Below are 25,478 nucleotides of genomic sequence, written 5' to 3' on the forward strand. Positions count from 1 at the left end.
TTATTTTAGTAGTCGATTAATCGAAGAACTAGTTATTTTGAGTAATCGTTTAATCGGATAAGGAACATAAAGAATTAAAATACCTAAGCTGAGCCGTAAACGTTATAAAAAAAAAAAAAAATACATGAACGAAAATCTATGTACAGCAAAAGAGCAATTGGCTAACATGCGCAGCAAAAGTCCGCTAGCTAAAATTCTATAAAATGCTAACTTAAAAAAAAATATATTTTTTTAATGCTCTTAACAAATTGTGCGGACACATTTTCCCACAATAAAATGTTAAACTAAACTAAACTAAACTAAACTAAACTAAACTAAACTAAACTAAACTAAACTAAACTAAACTAAACTAAACTAAACTAAACTAAACTACGAATGCATTAAAAAAAATGAGGTCAAACAAAAACATATCTTATATTGGTCTTAACAGGGAGCAGCTGGATTCAGACATGTGAAATGAGGCAGACTAGAGGCAGTGTATCCACCCAAATCAAATAAACTAAATGCAAACACTTTCAAAACAAACCATAACAACGCCAATTTAATTAAACGAATACTCGAAGCAGCAAAATTTAATTCGATTTCCAAATCGAATACTCGGGTTAATCGATTAATCGTTGCACCACTAATGTACTGTAATTGTTACGCTTATAGGAATTTAAAAATATGCATTGTGTTGAAATTTCCCCTAAATTGTTGAAATTTTTATCAAAGCATAAAAGGGATCAAGGGTTTCTAATTTCACAATTGGACATAAGGTAATTCATTTTTGATGGCAAATTTACATTGTTTTATGTTGCGTGTGCAGGTGCATGGATTGCACTGGATTGGACATGTCTGTAACTTCATGAAAAAAAAAAAAAAAATGAAATTGAATATTATTTTCATGTCCTAAGAAGAAAAAAAAACAGTTCAGAAAAAATCTTGACCAAAGATTTCATAATTCATGCGTCAGAAGGTTAAAGGATTCCTTCGGTTGTTATTTGAAATTGTAGACAGCGTTACCTCTACTTACGAAATGAATTGGTTCTGGAGGTAGTCTCGGAAAGAGAAAATTACGTAAATTCGTGTTTTCCATGTAAATGTCCTAATCTGTCCCAAGCCCCCCAAATTTAGACATAATTTTTTTTATAAAGCATAAAAATGCATCAGAATCTAAAAGAAATACATGCTACAATTAGATTATTGCACAATAAACATGAAGATTGTGCATAATGTGAAAAAACAAAGAATAACGAATAAAACACACTCACGTAAAGCTGTCCAAACACCTCATGGCCCAAGAGGCGAACGAATAGGATGCACATACACTTACAGTAGAAGTTCCTCTTAAACAATTGGATGCCAGGAAGATGCTAGTCAATAGCCAATATCAAAGCAGCTACAGTATAAGTATTTTACATTCAGTAAATCTGGGAACTGTGACTATCAGCCCATACTGTATTTTTGCCTCTGCTAAGCAATATTTTGATTCCGGAAAATATAAGAATATCAACGATTAATTGAATCACTCAATAGCAACTGGTCAGTGCAAGGGATTATTATAAAGATTATTGCTATAAATCAGCAATTCAACATTAAATTTTGCTCAGTCTTTACACAAGTTAACACTTACCTTCAAACATATTTCATGTATTTAGAAACAAATATTAAAAATGACTTTCAGGACTTCTAATGTTTTTTTGTTCTGTTGGGTTTAAATTTAGCCAATCAGTACGCGAAACCAGGGCTGCCTCGCATGTGCTTCAGACCATCTGGGCCTTCAAGGACCTCAGGAATGCTCTCAATAAGGCGGGCTGGAACAAAAGCCACTTTAAGGTAATGAGATATATTATGGAGACATTTTTTCCATAAATCAAAACAGTTGTGAGATGTCTCATCAGCACGTCTGTGGCAATTGGCGAGTGCGGGAAGTCAATTTTTCGTAATAAGTCCGCTTTAAGATGAATGAAGCTCCATTTCAATTTACGGTAATTTATTTCACACCACCAAGAAGGCGAAAAAACAGAATGTGTTGGAGTGTTCAACCCAGGAATAAGATAAATCTTCTGTTTTGTATGCATAGACTTCATAACGATATTGACGGGACATGGGGGGTGGGGCTGATTAATAGGGGGCCTGCATTGTTGAAAATTCTTATGAATAAATGCTTAAATCCCTGAATTCTATATACTGTAGATATGGACGTAAAACAGTCTCGATACTTGGTTAAAAAACAAAAAAAAAAAAACCCAAACAAACCATGCAGTTAGCATTTATTTTACGTAAATATGCTGAAGTACGATGCTAGTCTGTCAGTCAATGTTGCGGCCGCCATTTGTAAACAGAGCATTTCCGGTGAAAATTCTTGTGAATAAATGCTTAAATCCCTGAATTCTTTATGGATATAGACGTATACCAGTTTCGATTCTTGGTTAAAAAGAAAAAAAACTGTTCAGGTAGCATTTATTTTACGTAAATATGTCGAAGTACGATGCTAGTCTGTCAGTCAATCTGGTGGCCTCCACATGTAAACAGAGTTTTTCCGGTGAAAATTTCTTGTGAATAAATGCTTAAATCGCTGAATTGTTTATAGATATGGATGAAAAAAAGTCTCGATTCTTAGTTAAAACGTGCAGGTAGCATTTATTTTACGTAAATATTGCGAACTATGAGACTATTCAGTATGGAAATTAGCGGCCGCCATTTGTAGACAAAGAGCTTTTTCCGTTGAAAATTCATGTGAATAAATGCTTAAATCCCTGAATTCTTCATAGATAAGGATGTAAAATTCTTCGTAAAAAAAAACAACAAACAAAAAAAAACTTGCAGGTAGCATTTTTTTAACGTAAATATTGCGAAATATAATGCCAATGCTGTAGCGGCTAGTTTCCCCCATGATTTTTTTCACGTTTCAAAATGCATGCATGGTACGAAAAATATTAATAATTACCTTGAATCCTCGAACAAATCACTCCTGAGACAATCCTTCCTGTTTGTATGCGGTACAGCTTTCGTACTTTTTCAACATAAATCCGACGTTGGATCGCTGCACGTGTCGCTTCAACCGACTGCGAATAACTGAAGCAGACTGTGGGATGGCCCCCTACTTGAAGGCGTGGCGTACTAAAGATCGAATCTGATCCGTCAATATCATTATGACGTCTATGTTGTATGATTTTGAGTCTCTTTAGGTTGCTTGGGCAAGAGTTTCTTGGATTTGTTTAAAGCTAACAAACTACGGCCTGTGTGTTGACTCTGGCGCACCACAACACTTTGACCTGCCCCCCACCCCTCTACCTCCACCACTTGAACTGTCCCGTTATTCATCAGTCGTCATTTTGATTTCCTTTGGAAGAAGAAGAAAAAAATTAATTTAAAAAAAGTCCAGCAGGTCATCAATGAGGGATTTGGAATCAAGCAACTCATCGAAGTGAACCCATCAAATTTTTATGGACCTGACTTTTGTCAGCTCATTTCCATCCATCTTAAGTGATCATTTTTGTCTGCATTTAAGGATGATAATTTACATACTCACTTACACGAGTAGGTAAAAAAAAAAAAAAAAAAAAAATTGTATTTTTGTCACATTTCTCTCAAATGTCTTCCAAAGCCGACAGCAACCGGAGGGACCAAAAAATCTAAGACGATGAAACAAAGCGGCGACGACATCACTTTGCCTCTGATGGACAAATCCCAAGGTCAGAAAATATTTGTGCAAGGTTCTCCATGAATTTTAAATAGTATTTGACAATTGTCTACCAAAGTAAGACGGTAATGAGAAAGGTGTGTTCAAACAGACAGCAACGATGTGCCGTCAGGTGTTCATTCACATCATAGTCACACATTCGCAAGACTCTAAATTGTCCGTAGTTGCCATTCATGTGGCAATTGTTTAATATTTTTTTTCTATCGGTTTAAAACGTGTCAGTGTTTATTAACTAGAACAGTGTCTCAATTAAGAAACATTTGTTTACAAAAATGTTGCGAAAATGTAATATTGCTTTATTGGCAGAAATTTTCCACTGAAATATTTTCATAATCTGTGGGGAAGACAATATTTTTTGAGAGGTCAGTAAAAGTGCAAAAATTAAACATTGTTTATTTTATTTTTGAAGTACCGGTATGTATTTTTTCCCCTCTTAAATAGCTGTATAATACAAGTAGAATACTGCAATTTATAGAGTTCATGACCCATGTATGAATAATCATAGTATTGCCATATCTTGAGATAACCATTATCATCAGGGGCGGAGCCACCAGGGTGGAGTGGGGTGGCAACTACCACCCTAAAAGACAGGCTTGCAACCCCAGTTGCTATGTCAGTGGGCGGTGATGGAATACGTTTAAAAGGGGAAATAATGCTTCTTGTTAAGAAAGAAATTTCAGGTTACGAGAGGCAAAACTACTATAGTACAATACTGTAAAAGATATGTTTGTACTTCCTGCTTTTAAATGGTCATAGTATTTCCCATCATGGTTAGTAATGGAATTCCGCTCTCTTACTGGCCTATTGTTGATGACGTTTCAATTTGGGTGTCGCCGTATGATGACGTGCATTGGCGTGACGGTGTTATTGTTGATATTGCAGGGTCGTCTGAGCCAAACGAACACAAGGCTCCTCGTGTTTTTGACTTACGAAGTTTTTTTTTTTTTCTAAACACGCAGACGGTAATTACATTAGTAATATGAGAGCATAGGTTGCCTCGCGATTTTGTGTCACGAAAAGTGAGATAGGCGATAGGCACCATCGATTTCATGAAAGACGACATTGCCTCACTCAAAAAGAAAGATATATGTTTTTCTTGGCATTTTGTTCTATTACCTACTTCATTACAGATATTCACGGTTAGGATAGGTATATGGAATAAATTCAAATATGTTTATTGGTTGTATTACCCCAATTATAACATTTAATGTGGTGTGTAAGTCATGCTTGGAACGGATTAGGGCATTTACATGTAAAACGCGTCTCAATTTACGAAATTTTCGTTCTACAACACTACTTCCAGAACCAATTAATGATGTAAGTAGCGGTACCACTGTAATAATAATAATATAAAAAAGATTGTATTAACTCAGTTTCTCTATATCAATTTGTAAATATCACTTGGGCCTTCTTTGTAGTGTCTATATATGATTTCTTAGCAAACTCTGATTCAATATGCGTACACTGCCATATATTGATACTAGGGGTGTAACAATTAATCGATGTGGATAAATATATCAATTTCTCTAGTATAATGGAATGTGATTCGATCAAAATGCAATATGATTATAATTTCGATATGCAGTTTTGTAAAAGAAAAAAAAAAGTTTATAAAAAATAACAAAATTGTCATACATAAGGACACCAATTTGTATTTTTTATTGCTTTAGGTAAATTGGAACTGGTTGTCTTAAATGTCTTCATAATTTTGTATTAATCGCTCGAAGGCCCTTGAATTGAATCGTAGCTAAATATCGTATAATTGTCCAAAGAATCGATAATGTATTATACCATCATTAAATCTTTGGCACCCTCAAAAACTTCTGGCCACCCCACTCGCCACCCCATAAATATTTTTCTAGATCCGCCCCTGATTATCACGAGACTCGCCTGAAAAATCGTAAAGTGTGTACAAACCAGCGGTTACCACCCCTATTTGTATGTAGCGGGTGAAGTTGCACATATACAGTGCCCTCCATAATTATTGGCACCCCTGGTTAAGATGTGTTTTTTAGCTTCTAATATATTTTTTTAATTCAAATAATATGGGACCTTAATGGAAAAAAAGAGAAAAATCCAACCTTCAATACAAGTGCATTTATTCAGTGGGGAAAAAAATCCCACATAAAGAAATAATTATTTGACATCAAATAATGTGTGTCACAATTATTAGCACCCCTGGTGTTAATACTTTGTACAACCCCCTTTTGCCAACAAAACAAGGTCTGGGGACTGAGATGGCCATGGGAGGAGCTTGATTTTGTTACTGGTGAACCATTTCTGTGTAGATTTGGCCATATGTTTAGGGTCATTGTCTTGCTGAAAGACCCAGTGACGACCCATCTTCAGCTTTCGGGCAACAGATTTTGATTTAAAATGTCCTGGTATTTCAAAGCATTCATGATGCCATGCACCCTAACAAGGTTCCCAGGGCCTTTGGAAACGAAACAGGCCCACAGCATCACTGATCCACCCCCATACTTCACAGTGGGTATGAGGTGCTTTTCAGCATGCACATCTTTCGTGGCACGCCAGACCCACTTAGAGTGTTTGTTGCCAAAAAGCTCAATCTTGGTCTCATCTGACCAAAGCAAACGGTCCCAGTTGAAGCCCTAATACTGCTTGGCGAACTCCGGACGTTTGCGTTTATGATTGTGAGTGAGGAAAGGTTTTCTCCGTGCATGCCTCCCAAACAGCTTGTTGGCTTGTAGACAGCACCTCATACCCACTGTGAGGTATGGGGGCGGGGTCAGTGATGCTGTGGGGCTGTTTCGCTTCCAAAGACCCTGGGAACCTTGTTAGGGTGCATGGCATCATGAATGCTTGAAATACCAGGCCATTTTAAATCAAAATCTGTTGCCCTCTGCCCGAAAGCTGAAGATGGGTCGTCACTGGGTCTTTCAGCAAGACAATGACCCTAAACAAATGGTTCACTTTATGTGGGATTTTTTTCCCCACTGAATAAATGCACTTGTATTGAAGGTTGGATTTTTCTCTTTTTTTTCCGTTAAGGTCCCATATTATTTGAATAAAAGAAATTATTAGAAGCTAAAAAACACATCTTAACCATGGGTGCCAATAATTATGGAGGGCACTGTACACATACATACATGCACACATACATACATACAGTTGTGGTCAAAAGTTTACATACACTTGTGAAGAACATGATGTCATGGCTCTCTTGAGTTTCCAGTTATTTCTACAACTCTGATTTTTCTCCGATAGAGTGATTGGAACATATACTTCTTTATCCCAAAAAACATTCATGAAGTTTGGTTCTTTTATGACTTTATTATGGGTTAACAGAAAAAGTGATCAAATCTGCTGGATCAAAAATATACATACATGGATCTGATAAAGCGAATCATTGACTTGAACAAGTCAGGAAAGTCACTTGGAGCCATTTCAAAGCAGCTGCAGGTCCCAAGAGCAACAGTGCAAACAATTGTTTGTAAGTATAAAGTGCATGGCACTGTTTTGTCACTGCCACGATCAGGTTACGAAACGCAAGTTATCACCTGCTGCTGAGAGAAAATTGGTCAGGAGGGTGAAGATTCAACTGAGAATCACCAAAAAGCAGATCTGCCAAGAATTAGAAGCTGCTGGAACACAAGTGTCAGTGTCCACAGTCAAGCGTGTTTTGCATCTCCATGGACTGAGAGGCTGCCGTGCAAGAAGGAAGCCCTTGCTCCAAAAGCGGCACCTTAAGGCTCGACTGAAGTTTGCTGCTGATCACATGGACAAAGATAAGACCTTCTGGAGGAAAGTTCTGTGGTCAGACGAAACAAAAATTGACCCAGCAGATTTGATCACTTTTTTCTGCTCACCCATAATAAAGTTATAAAAGAACCAAACTTCATGAATGCTTTTTGTGACAAAGAAGTATCTGTTCCAATCACTCTATCAGAGAAAAATCAGAGTTGTAGAAATAACTGGAAACTCAAGAGAGCCATGACATTATGTTCTTCACAAGTGTATGTAAACTTTTGACCACAACTGTACATATACACATACGTGCCTACCAAAAACTGACACTGCCTGCCTGTAATCCACCATATTTGTTTTTCAGATATGTTTTCCAGCAGTTTAGAGCCAAATGACAGAGTGGAAGAAGGAATTACACCTGTTGTTGAAAGAGACGCTGTCCAGGTAAAACCATATCATACAGTAAAAGGAACACAGAATTCTTTTAGAATTCAGACAATTTTTGGGAGTTTACTGTCATATTAAACATAAAATAAGGAGAATTATTTAAATTATTGTTATTTTTAGAGGGAGCCTGGAACTGTTTAACAGCATATCCTTTCATTTCAGTCAAAAAACTTTATTTGGCATAGCAGTATTTTGATTTACGTATATTTCCTGTTTTGCATGCCTTTCCTTATTGGCTGACATTCAATAACAACTGCAGTATTGCGACGGCAAGCCTGTTTGTTTATGCCACGTCCAATAATGTTTTCATATCTGTGCTTCTGACCCCGTGCAGGCGATAAGCGAGAGGAAACACTTCATCCGAGCTGGCAGGCCCGCCGTGGGCCTCATGGATAACAAACCTCCGCCGCTGGACTCGTGGGTGTGAACGCCACAACGCGGCCATCTAACAGTTTTCTGACTCCCAGAAAACTCGGTAGAGAGATTCTCTAGTGGCCTACATGCACATTTATGCAAATGGTCCAATGTGTAGGAACAACAATTCCAGTAACTCTAGTTTTTGTTTTGATCCTAGGGAATGACGTGCCAAATATTTACCTATAGATGCTTATTTGTTCATAGATGTTCATAGATTTAACAGGATTTCTCATATATATATACATATATCTGTATGTGTATGTATATATATATATACCACCATAGACATGCAGTGTGAAGAATTCTTACAGTTACAGTAATATACAGTATGCAGTATATGTACTACAAAGACAATTTGGTTCCACTGCACACAGAAATACTTCAATCATTGTTCAGTCTTTGAAAGAGTTGAAAGATTCAGGAGAGAAATTGTAGTGAAAGTGAACATATTTTGGATCAACTATAGGAGGTTTAGATTATATCATATTTTAAAAATAATAACAATACATCACCCAGATTTATTAATTACCAGTATTCACAATCTCTATGTGCCATTCGAGAAGCTGCCTCACGTTTTCCTTAGATTCCTGAGATGAGATGTGTAAATGTGTAAACAAAAGGACTGTTAATAAGCTAAATGGATGCATTTATATTGTGATATTTATTATATCTAATAGCCATGTTAACAATCTGAGGTCTTAGATGCGGAAGAATCGCACAACCGGTCAGTCAGTGGTCCTATTCGTTCAATACAAGTCTGGTTTGTCGCTCGCCCCCTTTTTGCATTGCGATGTTGAATGAAAATAAACTCTGTGCAGAATTTTTAATTTTTATCCATCTTATCTTTTCCAACCATATGGAGAAATGTGTCCAAAGAGACTTTTAGCGGGGTAATCATAATTAATCTCAGATAACTTTTTTTCTAAAAAGTAGCAACTCATTCCCAGCAAAATGGCATCTATTGACCTTTTTGAAAATCACTATGCTAAGTCTTATTTTCTGTTACAAAAAAACAAAACAGACTTAATTAGTTTTTCCTTGTTTTTTGCAGCTCTAATACTCATAATACAGTCAAACATGCTCTGGTTATTTAAGTCGTGTCTAATAATTTATTGTGTCCCACTAATGCCATAACTACTGAAACTGAAAAAAAGTTATTTAATTAAATTTCAAAATAGGACATGGTTAATCGCTTTTGACAGTTACAGATGAAGATTAAATTTTATTATGATTAAAAAAGTTTTCTCCTTCTCCTCTGACTGTTTGCAAAACACATAATTGAGCTCATGGATTTTTTCCTGAATTAAGATGCTGAACAACAGCAGTCTTCCTGAATCCCTCCAAATAATAAAATAACACACCAGTGATCTATATCACACAATAAAAAGGAAGATACTAGATATCAGTATATGTAATGCAAAAGCCCGGTCCTGAACTTTTGTTGTTTGCCCAAGAATGAATTATTATTCTTACTCTTTGGATCTCCTAAAGCAGAGTCTTACAAGATTAATTTAGATTAAATTTAACTTTATTGTCATTACACATATACATACTGTGATATACATACATACAGTGGTATGAAAAAGTATCGAACCTTTTGGAATTTCTCACAATTCTGCATAAAATCACAATCAAATGTGATCAGATCTTTGTCAGAATCACACTGATGAAAATACAGTGTCTGCTTTAACAAAAAACACCCAAACATTTATAGGTTTTCAGATTTTAATGGGGATAGTATAGAAACAATGACAGAAGGGGGGAAAAATAAGTCAGTTAACCATCACATTTAATATTTTTTGCCCCCCCTTTGGCAGCAATAACTTTCTACTAACGCTTCCTGTATCTGCAGATCAGTCTGGCAAATCTAGCAGGACTAATCTTGGCCCACTCTTCTCTACATAACTGCTGTAGTTCAGTCAGATTCCTGGGATGTCTGGCATGAATCGCTGTCTTTAGGTCATGCCACAGCATCTCAATGGGGTTGAAGTCTGGACATTGACTTGGCCACTCCAGAACGTGTATTTTGTTCTCCTGAAACCATTCTGAAGTTGATTTACTTCTTTTGGATCATTGTCTAGTTGCAGCATACATCCTCTTTTTAGCTTCAACTGTCTGACAGACGGCCTCAGTTTTTTCCAGCAAAACATCCTGATAAACTTTTGAGTTCATTCTTCCATTAATGATTGCAAGTTGTCCAGGCTCTGAGGTAGCAAAACAGCCCCAAACCATGATGCTCCCTCCACAATGCTTCATGGTGGGGATCAATGTCCCTCTAATTTTTCATGTGTCTGAGCAAACAGACAATCTCCCTGAGCACACTGCGGCCCACGGTGAGCAACATCAGATGTGTACCGTTTTTTTTTTACTATAAGTCGCACCAGCCAAAAAATGCTCAATGAAAAGGTAAAAACATACATGTCGCACCGGCGTATAAGTTGCATTTTTGGGGGACATTTATTTGGTATAATCCACCACCAAGAACAGACATGTAATTTTGAAAGGCAATTTAGACTAAAAATACAATAGAGAACAACAGGCTGAATAAGTGTACAGTATGATAACATTACATGACTCGTAAACAACGAACTGAGAACATGCCTGGCATGTCAATGTAACATAGCTATTTAGAGTTATTCAGATAACTATAGCATAAAGAACTTGCTAACTTGCAACAATGATATAATAATGTGTGAATAAGTTCACATATAAGTCGCTCCAGAAAATAAGACGCGCCCTCTGCCAAACTAAGAAAAAAAACTGCGATTTATAGTCTGAAAATACGGTACATAGCGTCCACACACCAGTATCACGCCTTTTCACGCCTATTAGCATTTCTACTGCCCGTAAATTACCTAGTAGTAAGAGCATTTAATGATTAATATCCATAATTAAAATATCTTAATAAATGTCACTAGAATACACACCAATCTGACTTAAATTGTACCTTATTTTTCACGTCTTAATATATAGGACTTGCATGTGGTGTACTGATATGCCAGTGCTCTCATCTACTGTCAGTGTATGCCAGGGTGCATTTTTAACACTGCACATAGTCTCGTTCTCCACTATCTCATTGATTGAGTTTACAAATTCAAAGGCATAGTTTTTACTTCGCCAGCTTTCTGGTATACTCACATACTTTGCCATGTGATTGCGGATTTGTTGAAGTGACACCATTGACGCATTCATTTCGATGGCAAGTAAAATATTGTCAATGAGAACTTCAACTTGCTCTGGGTCAGATTTTGTTTTGTGGGACAGCTCGTTTCTCTTCTGTCGGTCTTTTGCATTCTCCCGCAATAATGTACCAATCCCCTGTCGCATCTTGAGTCTTTGTAATTTTCAACAGCTTTCAAATGACTTTTCTGCTGAATATGACACTTGATGTAGTCCAACTTCCATTCAGTCCACATTTTTCCCTCTGAAAACTCACTTGGTACTTAGGCTTCAGTTTCACCGCTTGTTCGTCTATTTGCACATTCTCCGACAGCTACTCAATCTTATATGAACCGCATTTCTTTTTTACTTTGGCTTGGTGAGTGGATGTGTCGCTGCCCGTTCGTTTCGCCATGATAAGGGGTTGGCCTTTGCGTCTCTGAACTCCGCCGCACTCACGCACTGTTGTCAGTTGCTAACCTACACCGCGCGTGTAGGCTGGGCAATACACAAGCAATGTCAATGCTATGATTGGCTGCGTAGCGGAAGTGAACCTTATCGTATCATTTGCTGGACACCTGTCATTCCCGAGTTGCAACGCAATTAATACGTTTCTCTTTTTTCTATTCTTTTTTTTTTGTGCGCAGCATTGAATTTCTTGTGCGCAGAGTAGGTGCCAGCAGTGCCCGATTGCGCATACGCGCAGCTTAGAGGGAACATTGGTGGGGATGAGGTGTTGATGTTGGTGAGCTGTTCCATTTTTCCTGCACGCATGACATTGTGTGTTACTCCCAAACCATTTAACTTTGGTTAATCAGTCCACAAAATATTTTGCCAAAACTTCTTTGGAGTATCCAAGTGCCTTTTTGCGAACATTAAATGGGCAACAATGTTTTTTTAGACAGCAGTGGCTTCCTCCGTGGAGTCCTCCCATGGACACCATTCTTGGCCATAGTTTTACATATAGTTGATGTGTGCATAGAGATATTGGACTGTACCAGTGATTTCTGTAAGTCTATAGCAGACATTCTAGCGTTCTTTTTTTACCTCTCTGAGTATTCTGCTCTGAAATCTTCAATCCTTGGGAGAGAAGCAACAGTGCCAAACTCTGTCCATTTGTAGACAACTTCTCTGACTGTCGATTGATGAAAATCCAGAATTTTAGAGAGGGTTTTGTATCCTTCAGACAGCTCTTTTGACTAAGCCATGATGCACATTATACAATGCTTCTCATCAAGACAATTCTTACCAGGTGTGTGTTCTGTACTGGGCAGGGCAGCTTTGAACCACTCATCAGTGATTGGGCACACACCTGACCTAAAATATTTGGTAAAAATTGGTTTCAATTGCTCCTTAAGTCTCCTTAGGCAGTGGGTTCACTTACTTATTTTTCACCGTTCTATCATTTTTTTTGCTTGTTATCCTCATTAAAATATGAAAACCTATAAATGTTTGGGTGGTTGTAGTTAAAGCAGACACTGTATTTTCATCTGTGTGATTTTGACAAAGATCAGATCACATTTGATGGTGATTTTATGCAGAAATGTGAGAAATTCCAAATGGTTCAGATACTTTTTCACACCACTGTATACAGTCTATAAAATATGAAGAGAATGCGTAGCAGAATGCAGTAAAATGTTTTACATTACAGTGATCTATAGAATTATAAAAATGGACTATTAACAGCATAGCAAATGAGTTCGAATAAACAGTAGTATTCTGAAATAATATGATATCCTATTAAATATATACTACATATAGGTGGATTAACAATGCTGTACAAAATGTATACAGATGTGCCAGGAACAATATACAGTAGTAATCAATTAATTAGTTACTAAAATTATTTAATGAATGAATTAAATTACTTAATTAAATAATTAATTAACTGTAGTGTACAGAATTGAAAGTAAAAGCGATATACAACAGAATAGACAAACTTGTAACTCAATAAAGTAAATAATAATAATAATATAATAATATAATATAATAATAATAAGTAAATACAATGCAGTGGACTCAGAAGGGAGGGGCAGGAGTTTCATATGTAGAGCTGTGGGTACAACATCTTCAGTGCTTGTACAACATAGGTACATTTGTATGGGTCCAATGTAGCGGGCAATCAGGTCTTGAATTAAGCCAGGACAGGCAACTCGAAGCAAGCCATCACAATGGACAAACTAAACCCTCAAGTCATTAATCTCCAAATAGTGTATGAGGAGGATTTATTTGTAACGAGACAAAGGGAAGTCTATTGTAAGCAGCAACATTTTCCTTGGGGAAGATTAATGACTTTGCTACTAAAGGCATCTACAGTGTGGTGATTCAGCAATGACTCAGCAGCAGATTATGTCGGAATTATCATTGGCGAAGCTGCTCACAGTAAAAATGCTGTACATTTAAAGATTTCATGGACAGTACATTACCTTTTTTTTTTTTTTTTTTTTTACTGATGCCACCTAAAGGCTAGAAAAATCAACATAATTCAACTCATTGGGTGCCATTCACGACAATAGATGTCAAATGACTGTGATAGCTGTTCAATCCTTTTCATCTGCCGGGGGCACTGCCAGCTGTCATATTTCAAATGGATTGGATGTCTATCACCTTGAATAGCACAGAGATGTCATTCAGTGCCAACCAACCCAGTTCACATGGACTGGACGTCTATTGTCGCCATTGGCAGTGAATCAATTAATCAAATGTCTACCCCACAAAGTTAATAATGATAGTTTTCAATGGAGTTCCTTTCCTACGGCGTTATTGATCACTAATTTGTATGTAAATCGCTACCCACGAACCTATGTTATCACGGGCTCAATTCCGGGCTCCGGCCTTGCTGTGTGGAGTTTGCATGCACTCCCCGTGCCTGCGTGGGTTTTCTCCAGGTACTCTGGTTTCCCCTAACTTCCTAAAAACATGCATGGTAGGCTGATGGAGCACTCTGAATTGTCCTTAGGTATAACTGTGTGCGCGAATGGTTGTTCATTTCCTTGTGTCCTGTGATTGGCTGGCAACTGATTCAGAGTGTACCCAGCATACTGCCCATAGTTAGCTGGGATTAGCTCCAGCGCCCCCGTAACCCTGGTGAGGATAAGTGGCTCGGAAATTGAATGAATGAATGAATGAATGAATGAATGAACGAATGAAAGGTTTTACACCTGCTGTAGGCTACTCCCTTACACTGGAACAAGGCATGCAGTAAATGATAACTGATTTCCATTCAAAATTATATTTTATTTTTTCACTGACCTACAAAATTCCATCTAAAACTAACATCTACATTTTTATTTTCCCTCATTTCCTCAAATATAAAAGCAAAACCCCAATTTTAACTATTCAAGAACATAGGATATACTTTAAAATTTAAGATAATGTAAATATAGACTTTTTTTTAAAGTAATAAAGATATAAGTGACGTACATTAACAAAAAATTAGGGCTGTCAAAATTATTGCGTTAACGGGCGGTAATTAATTAAAAAAAATTAATCATGTTAAAATATTTGACGCAATTAACGCACATGCCCCGCTCAAACAGATTAAAATGACAGCACAGGGTCATGTGCACTGGTTACTTGTGTTTGTGGAGTTTTGTCACCCTCTGCTGGCGCTTGGGTGCGACTGATTTTATGATTATTGACATCAACAATAGCAACCTACTAGTTTATCTTTTTTATCGAAAATTTTATTAAAACGAAAACATTAAGAGGGGTCTTAATATAAAATTTCTATAACTTGTACTAACATTTATCTTTTAAGAACTACAAGTTTTTCTATCCATGGATCGCTTTAACAGAATGTTCAATTCAATTCAATTTTATTTGTATAGCCCTAGATCACAAAAATGTTGTCTCAAAGGGCTTTGCAGAGGCAATATGATACACAATCAGAAACAGCAAACGAAGCAACGAAGATGAATAAATAAATTCAAGTCCTGGGTATCCCCCATCCTTAGACCCTCCATGTCGGCAAGGAAAAACTCCCAAAACTCCAGAGTCTTCGGGAGAAAACGAGAAACCTTGGGGAGTGCCACAGTCAGGAGAGATCCACTCCCAGGACGGATAGACAGGAAGCCCCAGGACTGCTAATGGGAATTAGCAGGCGAAGTTACAGTCCGTAAAAAATGCGGTGGAGTAAAGGAACAAGAAGAGGTCCATCTAGCCAGATGAGACGGGGGTAGCAACGAGGACGTCCATCCAGCTTGGGGTCCGGACAGTCAGGAGGCTGCAGCTGAAAAATAGGGGACACCGGGTGACTAGTGATGAAGAGACTAGACAACTAGATATTAACATTAGAAAATAGAAATAAAGTAAGATAAGTGGTAGGTGGAGTGAGAAAAAAGGAGATAGAACTCAGTGGCTGTACTTCCCCCAGCTTTATAGCTTCTAGTGCAGCTTAGACTAAACTTTGAGTCTAGTCCGACTTCAACTAGCCTGACCATAAGCTTTGCTGAATAGGAACGTTTTTAATCTAATCTTAAATGTGCAGACTGTCTCGGCTTCTTTAATATTAGCTGGAAGCTGATTCCATAAAACAGGGGCTTGGTGGCTAAAGGCTCTAGCTCCGACAGTACTCTTAGAAACCCTGGGAACTACCAGTAGACCTGCCTTCTGAGAGCGGAGTGTTCTGTTGGGGCGGTATGGAACCAGAGCATCGGAGAGATAAGATGGCCCCAACCCATTAATGGTCTTAAATGTAAGAAGGCGGTTTTTAAATTTAATTCTAAACTCGACTGGAAGCCAGTGAAGGGCCTGGAGCACAGGGGTGATGTGCTCTCTTCTATTGGTTCCTGTTAAAAGTCTTGCTGCTGCGTTTTGGACAAGCTGAAGACCTTTTAGGGAACTTTTAGGACAAGCTGCAAGTAGGGAGTTACAGTAATCCAATCTCGATGTAACGAACGCGTGAATTAATTTTTCTGCATCGCTTTTAGATAAAATATTTCTAATTTTGGCTATGTTGCGCAGGTGAAAGAAGGCCGTTCTGCAGGTTTGTTTAATGTGAGCTTTAAACGATAAGTCAGGGTCGAATAAAACTCCTAGGTTTTTAACTGTGGTGCTGGAGGCTACACTTACATTGTCCAGAGTGAATATCTGGGCAGTTAAAGAGTCTCTCACACTTTTCGGGCCTATTATAAGGACTTCTGTCTTTTCAGGATTAAGTAGAAGATAGTTAGTGCTCATCCAGGTATTTATATCTCGGACGCAGGTGCTTAGTTTGTCCACTTGCCTGATCTGCTCAGGTTTAATTGATAAATACAGTTGTGTGTCGTCAGCGTAACAATGAAAGTTAATGCAATGTTTTCTGATGATATTACCTAGAGGAAGCATATACAGCGTAAACAAGATGGGCCCGAGGACCGATCCTTGCGGCACACCATAACTAACCCTAGAGTACGGTGATGATTGCTGGTTTACATTGACAAACTGGTACCTATTAGATAAATATGATTTAAACCAGCAGAGGGCTGCTCCTCTAATGCCTACGTTGTCTATGTTAATGCCATTTTGTTGATTTATTGTTATGATAAACAAACACAGTACTTATGTACAGTATGTTGAACGTATATATCCGTCGTTTGTCTTATCTTTCCATTCCAACAATAATTTACAGAAAAATATGGCATATTTTATAGATGGTTTGAATTGCGATTAATTACGATTAATTAATTTTTAAGCTGTGATTAACTCGATTAAAAATTTTAATTGTTTGACAGCCCTAAAAAAAGAATACGTACAAATGACATAATTATGCACAGTGAAATGGAATATATTTTGAAAACAAAACAAACACTTCACACATGACTTTTTTTTTTTAATTATAAGAAAATATAGTAAGAAAATAAATAAGTAGCTTTACATAAATGAACAAAAATAAATCCAAAGTGCACATTAACATGGAAGATATTCGTAACCTCCCAAAAAATAAATAAATAAATAAATAAATAAAATAAAATAAAATAAAATAAAATAAATCTCATGAACTCTTTCCTTTCTCTTAAAGATCTGATCAATTTTATGTTGCATTGCCCCTTTAACCCAGGGTTAATTCAACAAGCTTGTTTTTTTACCCTGTATTTGTTGCCCCCCCAAAATGTGCATTTGAACCAATCCGAGCTAACTATCCATGCTGATCACATGTCAGTATGTCAGCCAACTGAACGGACAGCAGGTCCAGGTTTTTTTTTTTTTTTTTTTGCTGCCTGCATGTGCTTTGTGCTCAGCGACGCGACTTGTCAGATACAGGGGGACACTAGGAAAAACTCAGTGGAATAAATACATGAATGATAAATATCGTTGGAAACGGATGAGTTAAAACTTGTGTAAGTAAATCTGATGTTAGTAGATTGTTCTTATTGGAGATGCCTGTGTGAGAGCGTGGCAGGGTTTTTTTTAAACATGGGGTTTTGACAGTTGCTGTCATATTTTCAGGATCAAAGCACCAAATGCCGGAACAGCGTTCCGGCCCCAAAAGTCATGCCAGAACGCCATTCCGGCCCACTTTCACCCCTGCACCGAAGGTGTACTGTTACAATGATAGTAGAGCAAATGATGTCATGAGTCGTCATCGAGATGAGTGTACAATAGCGTGGTACAGCTGATCATCAATGTGATGCAAATGTGAAGCCCGGTCGGGGGGGGCACGGGTGGCCCGGGGGAACACCCTGGATCCCTGGGAGGTGACAATGGCCCCATTGCTGGGCTGCGGGAGGAGGGATGGGCTGCGCAGATAATGAAGAGCGATAAAGCCACAGCAATGAAAGTGCTGATATATCATTGCAAAGTGAAAACGCGACAACAACAAACAGTAATATTGTCAGAGATATGCATAACTGGCAAAACGTCACCACAAAATTGTGTGTCAACTGAATGAGTTTCATGGCATTGGAGAGGACACTATTGGTAGGTTTGCTGGTTTGACCGCGTACATGTAGTTATTTATCAAATTATGCACACCCTTTATGCAGAGCTAAAATCCTCAGTAGTGTATGCACAGTATTTGTATAACTGCATATAAATGCATAGGCATGCCAGTTTGGACTGTTTCACCACGTATTATCATGCCACCACACAAACTATCATTGCGTGTTCTTCGTAATAACCAAATGCCATATTTTATTCATAGGTACAGTGAATAAAAGGTGTACAGATATCTGTTTTTAATATCAAGTAGAAATGTTCACATATAAATGTTCAATTTCGGAAAGAAAAACCTACTACAGTACCCCAGCAGCAGTGCGAGAAGGTACGTAAGAGTTAGAATAGGCATGAGTGCCATGTAGTGGGTGGGTTGGGTGTTTTAGAGGAGGGCCAAGGACCCTTATGACATCTCCAAACATGTCAGCAGCACACATTGTACAACGCAACCCTGCCCTCAGAACCACAGCACGCCTTCAACAAGGGCAAAGCAGGTTTGGCTTGGCCCCGACGCCAGTCCATTGTGCGTTGACCACTGTTTAATCTTTTCACTGCTATTTGTTATCTGCTACTTTTTGGATAAGCTTACACCATGGCCCTCAAGTTCGAAATCCTCTTGAGTGTCCTGCTCGTCACATTGACTGCCTTGAGCTCGAGCGGACCTGTCGGGCCTTTACTTGTTGGAGATGCTCTTGATAGCACGTTGCTTGACACTCAAGAATTTCTCAGTCACTTTCTGTCTAAACTGAACCAAACGGGTGGGAGGCAGCCAGAACAAAGGCCCCTGGCCTTCCCGAAGGAGCCATCAGAGTACATGCTGGAACTCTTCGAGCGATTTGCAAACGACCGCACGGCCATGACCTCGGCCAACATTGTGCGCAGTTTCAAGAACGAAGGTAAGAATTCACTTAGAAAAGTTAACAATACTGAACAACTGCGCTTTTTGGAAATAAGGTTAGTGATATAATTGAATGTTATATGCTTTGTACTATCAGAAGTTGAAGTACCTCAGGGTACGTCTCTGATAATGTACCCTTCATGACTTATTCATTGCATTTTGGCGGATGATTTCTAACCATTCTCTCAAAAAAAAGAGTATGTTTCCAAATTTCTAAAAGGCAATAGTTAAGGGCATTAGCTGATAACAGAATTTTTGTTACCAAACGGCGATTGTCAAGGGTTTACAAAATCTGCTCTAGCTTTTAAGTTTGGTTTGATTTTGAATATACCAATCAATATAATCCTATTTTGAATTTGGAATAAAAAACGGGATATCAGAGATTAATTTAAAAATTTTAAGTCCATTTCTGTCGAAGTCATAATATTCCATCAGGCTAATTATTGGGTGTTATCTTTTTTGAAGTCATCCAATTTCTAAAATGTTTCTCAAACCAGGTGTCACAGAAATAAAATCAGCTCCTTTAACGGTAATGTCGTGTCCGCAAGATATATATAGACGGTTTAATACCGTGGGATTGTGTGATATGAGGGTGGAGTTAGTGTGTTGTTAGCATGTGTGGCACACGGAAGTAAAGGAATTGTCAGAAAGCCAAGCTTGTGTCATTTGTGCTCTTACCGTAACACAACAGGTAACACTTTAGGAAAAAAAGTCATTGCAACCAGAAAAGTATCCTGAACCGTCAGTAATAGAGGTAGAGTATCTAAAGGCAGAATTTATACAAACATACTATACAGTATATCCATGTGTCCCACAAGACTAATTATTGGGTTCTAGAGTGTGTCCCCAATATAAAAGTCAAAGAGTCAAGAACACAAACTCAGTTCCTGTGTGAATAACACCCCATGGATGTCTGTTGTACTCCCAAAGGCATGCTAATATCAATCCCTAGAAAGCTATTTTATTCTTTTCCAAACATTGGAGTGTGTTCCCAAGTTTTTCAAGTTATAGATTTTAAGTACAACAGTATTGAGGTGAAGACTCCACTGACAAGACTAAACTAAAAACAAGACTAAACCCCTGAAGGGATTAGTGCTGTCAAATTTATCGCGTTAACGGGCGGTAATTAATTTTTAAAATTAATCACGTCAAAATATTTGATGCAATTAACGTATGCACGGAATGACCCGTGCATGCGTTGCCTCAAACAGTTTACGATGACGCCGTTTTAGCACATTAAGAGCAAAACGGCAGAGAAATGCGAGTGGACACAGGCGTTCATTGCACCTTTTATTGGCATAGGCTTTGGCAACTCTTTCACATAACAAACATAACTATTATGGCGAACGACGTGGGGAAGAATGTCAGGAGACAATCTTTTTCTTAACACGCTTAATTGAACACAATGCACAATGCATACTGTATACCATTTGAAGCCACCACTGACAGTCTAGGTTGCCCATCGTCCCTTCATGCATTTGGGCGGAACAGTTAAGTCGCTACAGTATCATTTAGTGAAAGCACAACAAAAATAATATTCCTATCTCTCAAAAAAAATTATGTTCACAAATAGAAAAGCGCTCAATGCAAAGAGAACTGGCATTCCCAATCAAAATAGCAATGCAAAATACACATAAAACTTACTCAGACTTTGCCTTGGCTAGATCTCTAATTAATTTAAAACTCGCCATTGACACCTTGTAGTGTATTTCAATCACTACCTTACGTAATTAAAGACACTGTGGAAGAACGGCAGGGAGCCCATGTGACGTCCCGCTCGGCGACGTCAACAATGGCGAGCTATTAGTTTATTTTTGATTGAAAATTTTACAAATGTTATTAAAACGAAAACATTAAGAGGGGTTCTAATATAAAATCACTATAACTTGTATTCAAATAATCTTTTAAGAACTACAAGTCTTTCTATCCGTGGATCCCTTTAACAGAAAGAATGTTAATAATGTTAATGCCATCTTGTGGGTTTATTGTTATAATAGACAAATACAGTACTTATGAACACTATGTTGAATGTTTATGTCTGTCTTGTGTCTTATCTTTCCATTCCAACAATAATTTACAGAAAAATATGGCATATTTTAAAGATGGTTTGAATTGCGATAAATTATGATTAATTTTTAAACTGTGATTAACTCGATTAAATTTTTTTAATCGTTTGACAGCTCCAGAAGGGATACATAATGAGAGATTCATATCAATATTTTCAGATTCTTCATCCTACAGTGAGACTGCCATTGGTGTAAGGACACATCCATTGCTCTTCAACATCTCCGTGCCTAGCCACGAACACATCACTGTAGCTGAGCTTCGTCTTTTTACCTTGATCCAGAGGGCCCAAAGACCTTTTGCCGGCCGACAGTGCAAAGTGACCATTTACAAAGTGAATGATGGCGGAGTTTGGACCAGTACAGTCAGTAAAGAGGTGGGAAGGAGGGATCAAGATGAGTCCAGTAACCTGGAGGAAGTGGTGACCAAGCACATCTACGCCAAAGACAAAAGCTGGGTGTCTTTGGACATGACTCGTGCGGTCGTGCGCTGGCGGAAGTATGGCCATTCAACGCTCAAGCTTGAGGTCCGCGTTACCATCTTGGGGCCGGAGGAGTCGGTCACGTGGGGGGAGAATGAGGACGTAATTGACATCGAGCGTAACGTGGAAGGGAAACACAACGCGGTGATGATTGTTTTTTCAGATGATCCGAACAAACGTGACAGCGTTCATGAGAAGGATCACGCCAAGAACAGCATCTTTGAAACCCCTGCTCGTATCCGCCGCGGTGTCAAGAGTGAACCCTGCAAGAGAACTCCGCTCTTTGTGGATTTTAAAGACATTGGCTGGGATTCGTGGATCATCCAGCCAGTGGGTTACGAAGCCTACAAGTGCATTGGAGTCTGCAGTCAGCCGATGACGTCCGAGGTCTCACCCACCAAACATGCCATCGTGCAGACACTACTGAGTGTTAAGAGTCCAGAGAGGGCATCGCGTGCCTGCTGTGTACCCACTAAGCTGGAGCCAATTTCGCTCCTTTATTACGATAACGGGGTGATCACCTTCAACCACAAATATGAGGGCATGGTAGTGACAGAGTGTGGCTGCAGATAGTGACACACACACACATACTGTACACTTACGCACAGAAATAGAGACTTTTGCACTGATGGATTCTAACGTATGCTTGTTGTATCCACATATACTGTAGTCACACTATAACATCGATACTACATTGTGTAAATTGTATAAATACAAATCTCTGGTTGTTATAATTATTTAATGTAATGTAAATGTCTTGGTAGAGTATATAGCTTTGTTTGTTGTATTTAATAACCATAACTTTTAGAAAAAATGATTCCCAATGGCAACGCCAGAGACTATTAATTCTGCTGTAACGTACAATTGCATACAGTAGCCTACATATGTGTGTACATACCAATGTTTGTTTTTTTTCCCTCCTTATGCACTTGCTTAGTTTTTTTGGGCAACAGTTTTCAACCTTTTCGCCGTACAGTGATCCCTCGCTATGTTATGCTTTAAACTTCGCGCCCTCAGTCCATGGCGGATTTTTTTTCAATTAAAAAATAAATAAATAGCCAATGAGCCGATCGCGTAGTCTCGCTCTCCCTCCCTCCCTCTCTCTACTCTTTGTTCGTCAGGCAGCGCATGTGCACTGGAGTTGCTTATTAAAGTTAACGATGATTGACAGACGGTTAAGGTTTGATCTGGCCAGAGACTCGAACTTCAAAGCAGGCCCGGATCTATGTTCACCCACCAGAGTGGGCACTAAGAAATCTTGAGGGGGCACCCCCAATGCAGGCTTTTTTTACCCTCTCCATTTCTCCGGGCTTGGGACCGGCGCAAGTAGGACACTGGTTTGTGTCCCGTTGAGGCTGCATTAATTTTTGGTTTTTTGTTGTTGTTGTTTTTTTTTTTTTTGTTTTTTTTTTTCATTCATCTATATTCTCGCAGTCGGCGTGATGTCACGATGACATCATCTCGCATAGCAACGAGTCGCCATTTTGAGATGGGGGCACGCACAGGTAAACATCCGTAGAAAAACGGTGTCTGAAATTCATATATTTCAGCTGTGTTTTGTCTTTTTTTTCATAAAAATGTCTTAAACATGACATTATTATCACGAGTCACTGCCGACAGATGCGAGGAGGCGATACGACTTAAAATTAGCGTGTATTGGCCTGCTAATCTGCCCATACAAAGTCGCAGCTGATAGCTGGATAAACAATCCAAAGGAATTGCCTGCAGTGGAGTTCGGAAACATCTACAACTACCTCATAAAGTCACCCAGTAAGTTGACCTTTATTAATTACATGGAATATGTACTGTGTGGAACTAAGAAAACTGGTAGTATATACGGAGTGATTATTTCTGCCGTAACCGGTAATTCGCCTCCAAGCGTTATTTAGCCGTGAACACGTCACGGCAAAATAACCAATTCCCACCAGGCCAATAATATACGGATTGACCGATCAGAGCAGTTCACGGCAAAAGAAAAATAACGCTTTGCGAGTTTTCGGTTACAGTGATAATAACCACTGCCTAGTCTATTGAATCCTAGCAGCTAATTGGGGCAACAAAAAAAAATCGATTACAGTTTACTCACCGGTAATAAAATGTCGGCTGCAAACGTAAATGTGCCTGGATTTAGGTTCCCACTGGCGAGAATGGTCCACGGAACAGTCTTCTTTTACTGTTCCTCGATTGATTGCTTTCAGCCATTTGTTTGTCCTTTTCTTCTCACGAGGAAGAATGAAGAACTTCAAACGCGGCTCCGAACTCTTTCTTGTGTTACAACTCGCAACACGGCAACTTTTAGTCGTTCCGACGGAAAAAAAGACCGAAAATGAGAAAAAAGTTCAACGTGTTTGTACTACAATTCATGACAGAGCAACTGCTTGTGACCCGTGTTTTGCCCCCATTTCAATATGGTGACGCTTTGTCGTGGCTGGTTATGTCATTAATGCCCGGATGTCCGACTGCGAGAATGTGTCTGGAGGAGAGAGAGGAAGTGTGCGGATAACAAGCGAGGTTGGAAAAACAGCTTGTTTTGGTGTTTGCTTGTTCGGCATGGTTGCGGCCAACAGTACCGTTAATCCTGCAACAAAAAAGTACGTGAGACCAACTCTCCATGCGTTCTCTATATCCAGTGCGACGCTACAATAGATATTCCCGACATTTTGATTGGGTTGGGCACGACTCATGTCTGCGTGAGACGTGACCCCCCCCCCCCCCCAATACATCCGGCCCCGCTTCAAAGCGCCACATGGGTCAATCATCGTTTAACTTGTTAAACAGTTTCTGTGGCAACTCATTGTGTGTAAATGAGCAGCTTGAGCGGATTTGAGTGGACTCACTCAATGAAGCATTTAATAAAGCCAAGCATTTTTGTACTTTATTGTTGTTTAAAAATAATTCAGTGGGACAGTAACATATTTAAAACTTATCATAATTATTACATTTAAATTGATTAAAAATCATTTATTAATAAACTAGTATCTATATGTATATATAATAAATGTTTTTTTTTTTATTACCGGTATACTACATAAAAATATTAAATATCTATATAAAAAAGTGTACGTATGTATTTATCTATCTCTTTCCAATGTTATATCTGAATAAATACATTGAACACACACACACACACACACACAAAACAGTTTTTCACTTATCGCGGTGGGTTCTGGTCCCCGTTAACCGCGAAAAACGAGGGATTACTGTATTATCAAAGTTATTTTGTGTTTTTCCTTCTCTGGAATGGAACAGGGGTCTTAATCAAGGCTGAGCGAACTATAAACAGTTACAAAAAAGTGTTAGAAAAGCAAAAAGAAAAAGGCCTACTTGAACAACATTTTTATTTGTTAAACAGAGGCACTTTATATGGCGTTGTGGTGATTGGTTATTTCTAATCCTTCCAGTAATAGTATAAAATTTACAGATAATTAAGGTTTGGTAGCTTTCATGTCAAAGGGCAAAATTTAGAATTTAGTTTCATTATTGGATTCTCATTACTGTGCCTGTGCAATATGTATGTATGTTTATGTATGTGTACATATATATATATATATATATATATATATATATATATATATATATATATACAGTATATATGTACAGTATATACTGTTTATATGGAAAATAAATGCACACTGTGAATATATTTGATAGAATTTATCGCCTGACAACCCTAATCCCACTCTTCCCCTCCTGCATCACAT

At 38.3% G+C, this 25,478-nt stretch overlaps 2 protein-coding genes across 2 annotated transcripts in view; both read left to right on the forward strand.

Annotated features, from left to right (window-relative positions):
* arvcfa (ARVCF delta catenin family member a) overlaps positions 1-9,857 on the forward strand; it is a 69,341-nt gene extending 59,484 nt beyond the window's left edge. The window contains exons 12-15 of the mRNA XM_057819204.1: positions 1,707-1,818; positions 3,593-3,680; positions 7,761-7,840; positions 8,178-9,857. Coding sequence (XP_057675187.1) covers positions 1,707-1,818; positions 3,593-3,680; positions 7,761-7,840; positions 8,178-8,270 — 373 coding nt within the window. The 3' untranslated portion in view covers positions 8,271-9,857. The remainder of the gene's footprint in view (positions 1-1,706; positions 1,819-3,592; positions 3,681-7,760; positions 7,841-8,177) is intronic.
* A 7,471-nt stretch (positions 9,858-17,328) lies between these two features.
* LOC130905070 (bone morphogenetic protein 10-like) lies at positions 17,329-25,277 on the forward strand. Its single transcript, XM_057818084.1, has 2 exons — positions 17,329-19,230; positions 21,458-25,277. Exons 1-2 carry the CDS (start codon positions 18,927-18,929, stop codon positions 22,348-22,350), a joined length of 1,197 nt encoding a protein of 398 aa, XP_057674067.1. The 5' UTR covers positions 17,329-18,926; the 3' UTR covers positions 22,351-25,277.
* The last annotated feature ends 201 nt before the right edge of the window (positions 25,278-25,478 follow it).

The sequence above is a fragment of the Corythoichthys intestinalis genome, chromosome 17 (assembly GCF_030265065.1).
Source record: "Corythoichthys intestinalis isolate RoL2023-P3 chromosome 17, ASM3026506v1, whole genome shotgun sequence".
Classification (NCBI taxonomy): Eukaryota; Metazoa; Chordata; class Actinopteri; order Syngnathiformes; family Syngnathidae; genus Corythoichthys; species Corythoichthys intestinalis.

Bases quoted from the DNA above. Each gene is read 5' to 3' on its own strand.
- LOC130905070 (XM_057818084.1), top strand. From the start codon at position 18,927: ATGGCCCTCAAGTTCGAAATCCTCTTGAGTGTCCTGCTCGTCACATTG. The intron at 19,231-21,457 runs GTAAGAATTCAC...CAATATTTTCAG, and splicing joins GCGCAGTTTCAAGAACGAAG to ATTCTTCATCCTACAGTGAG.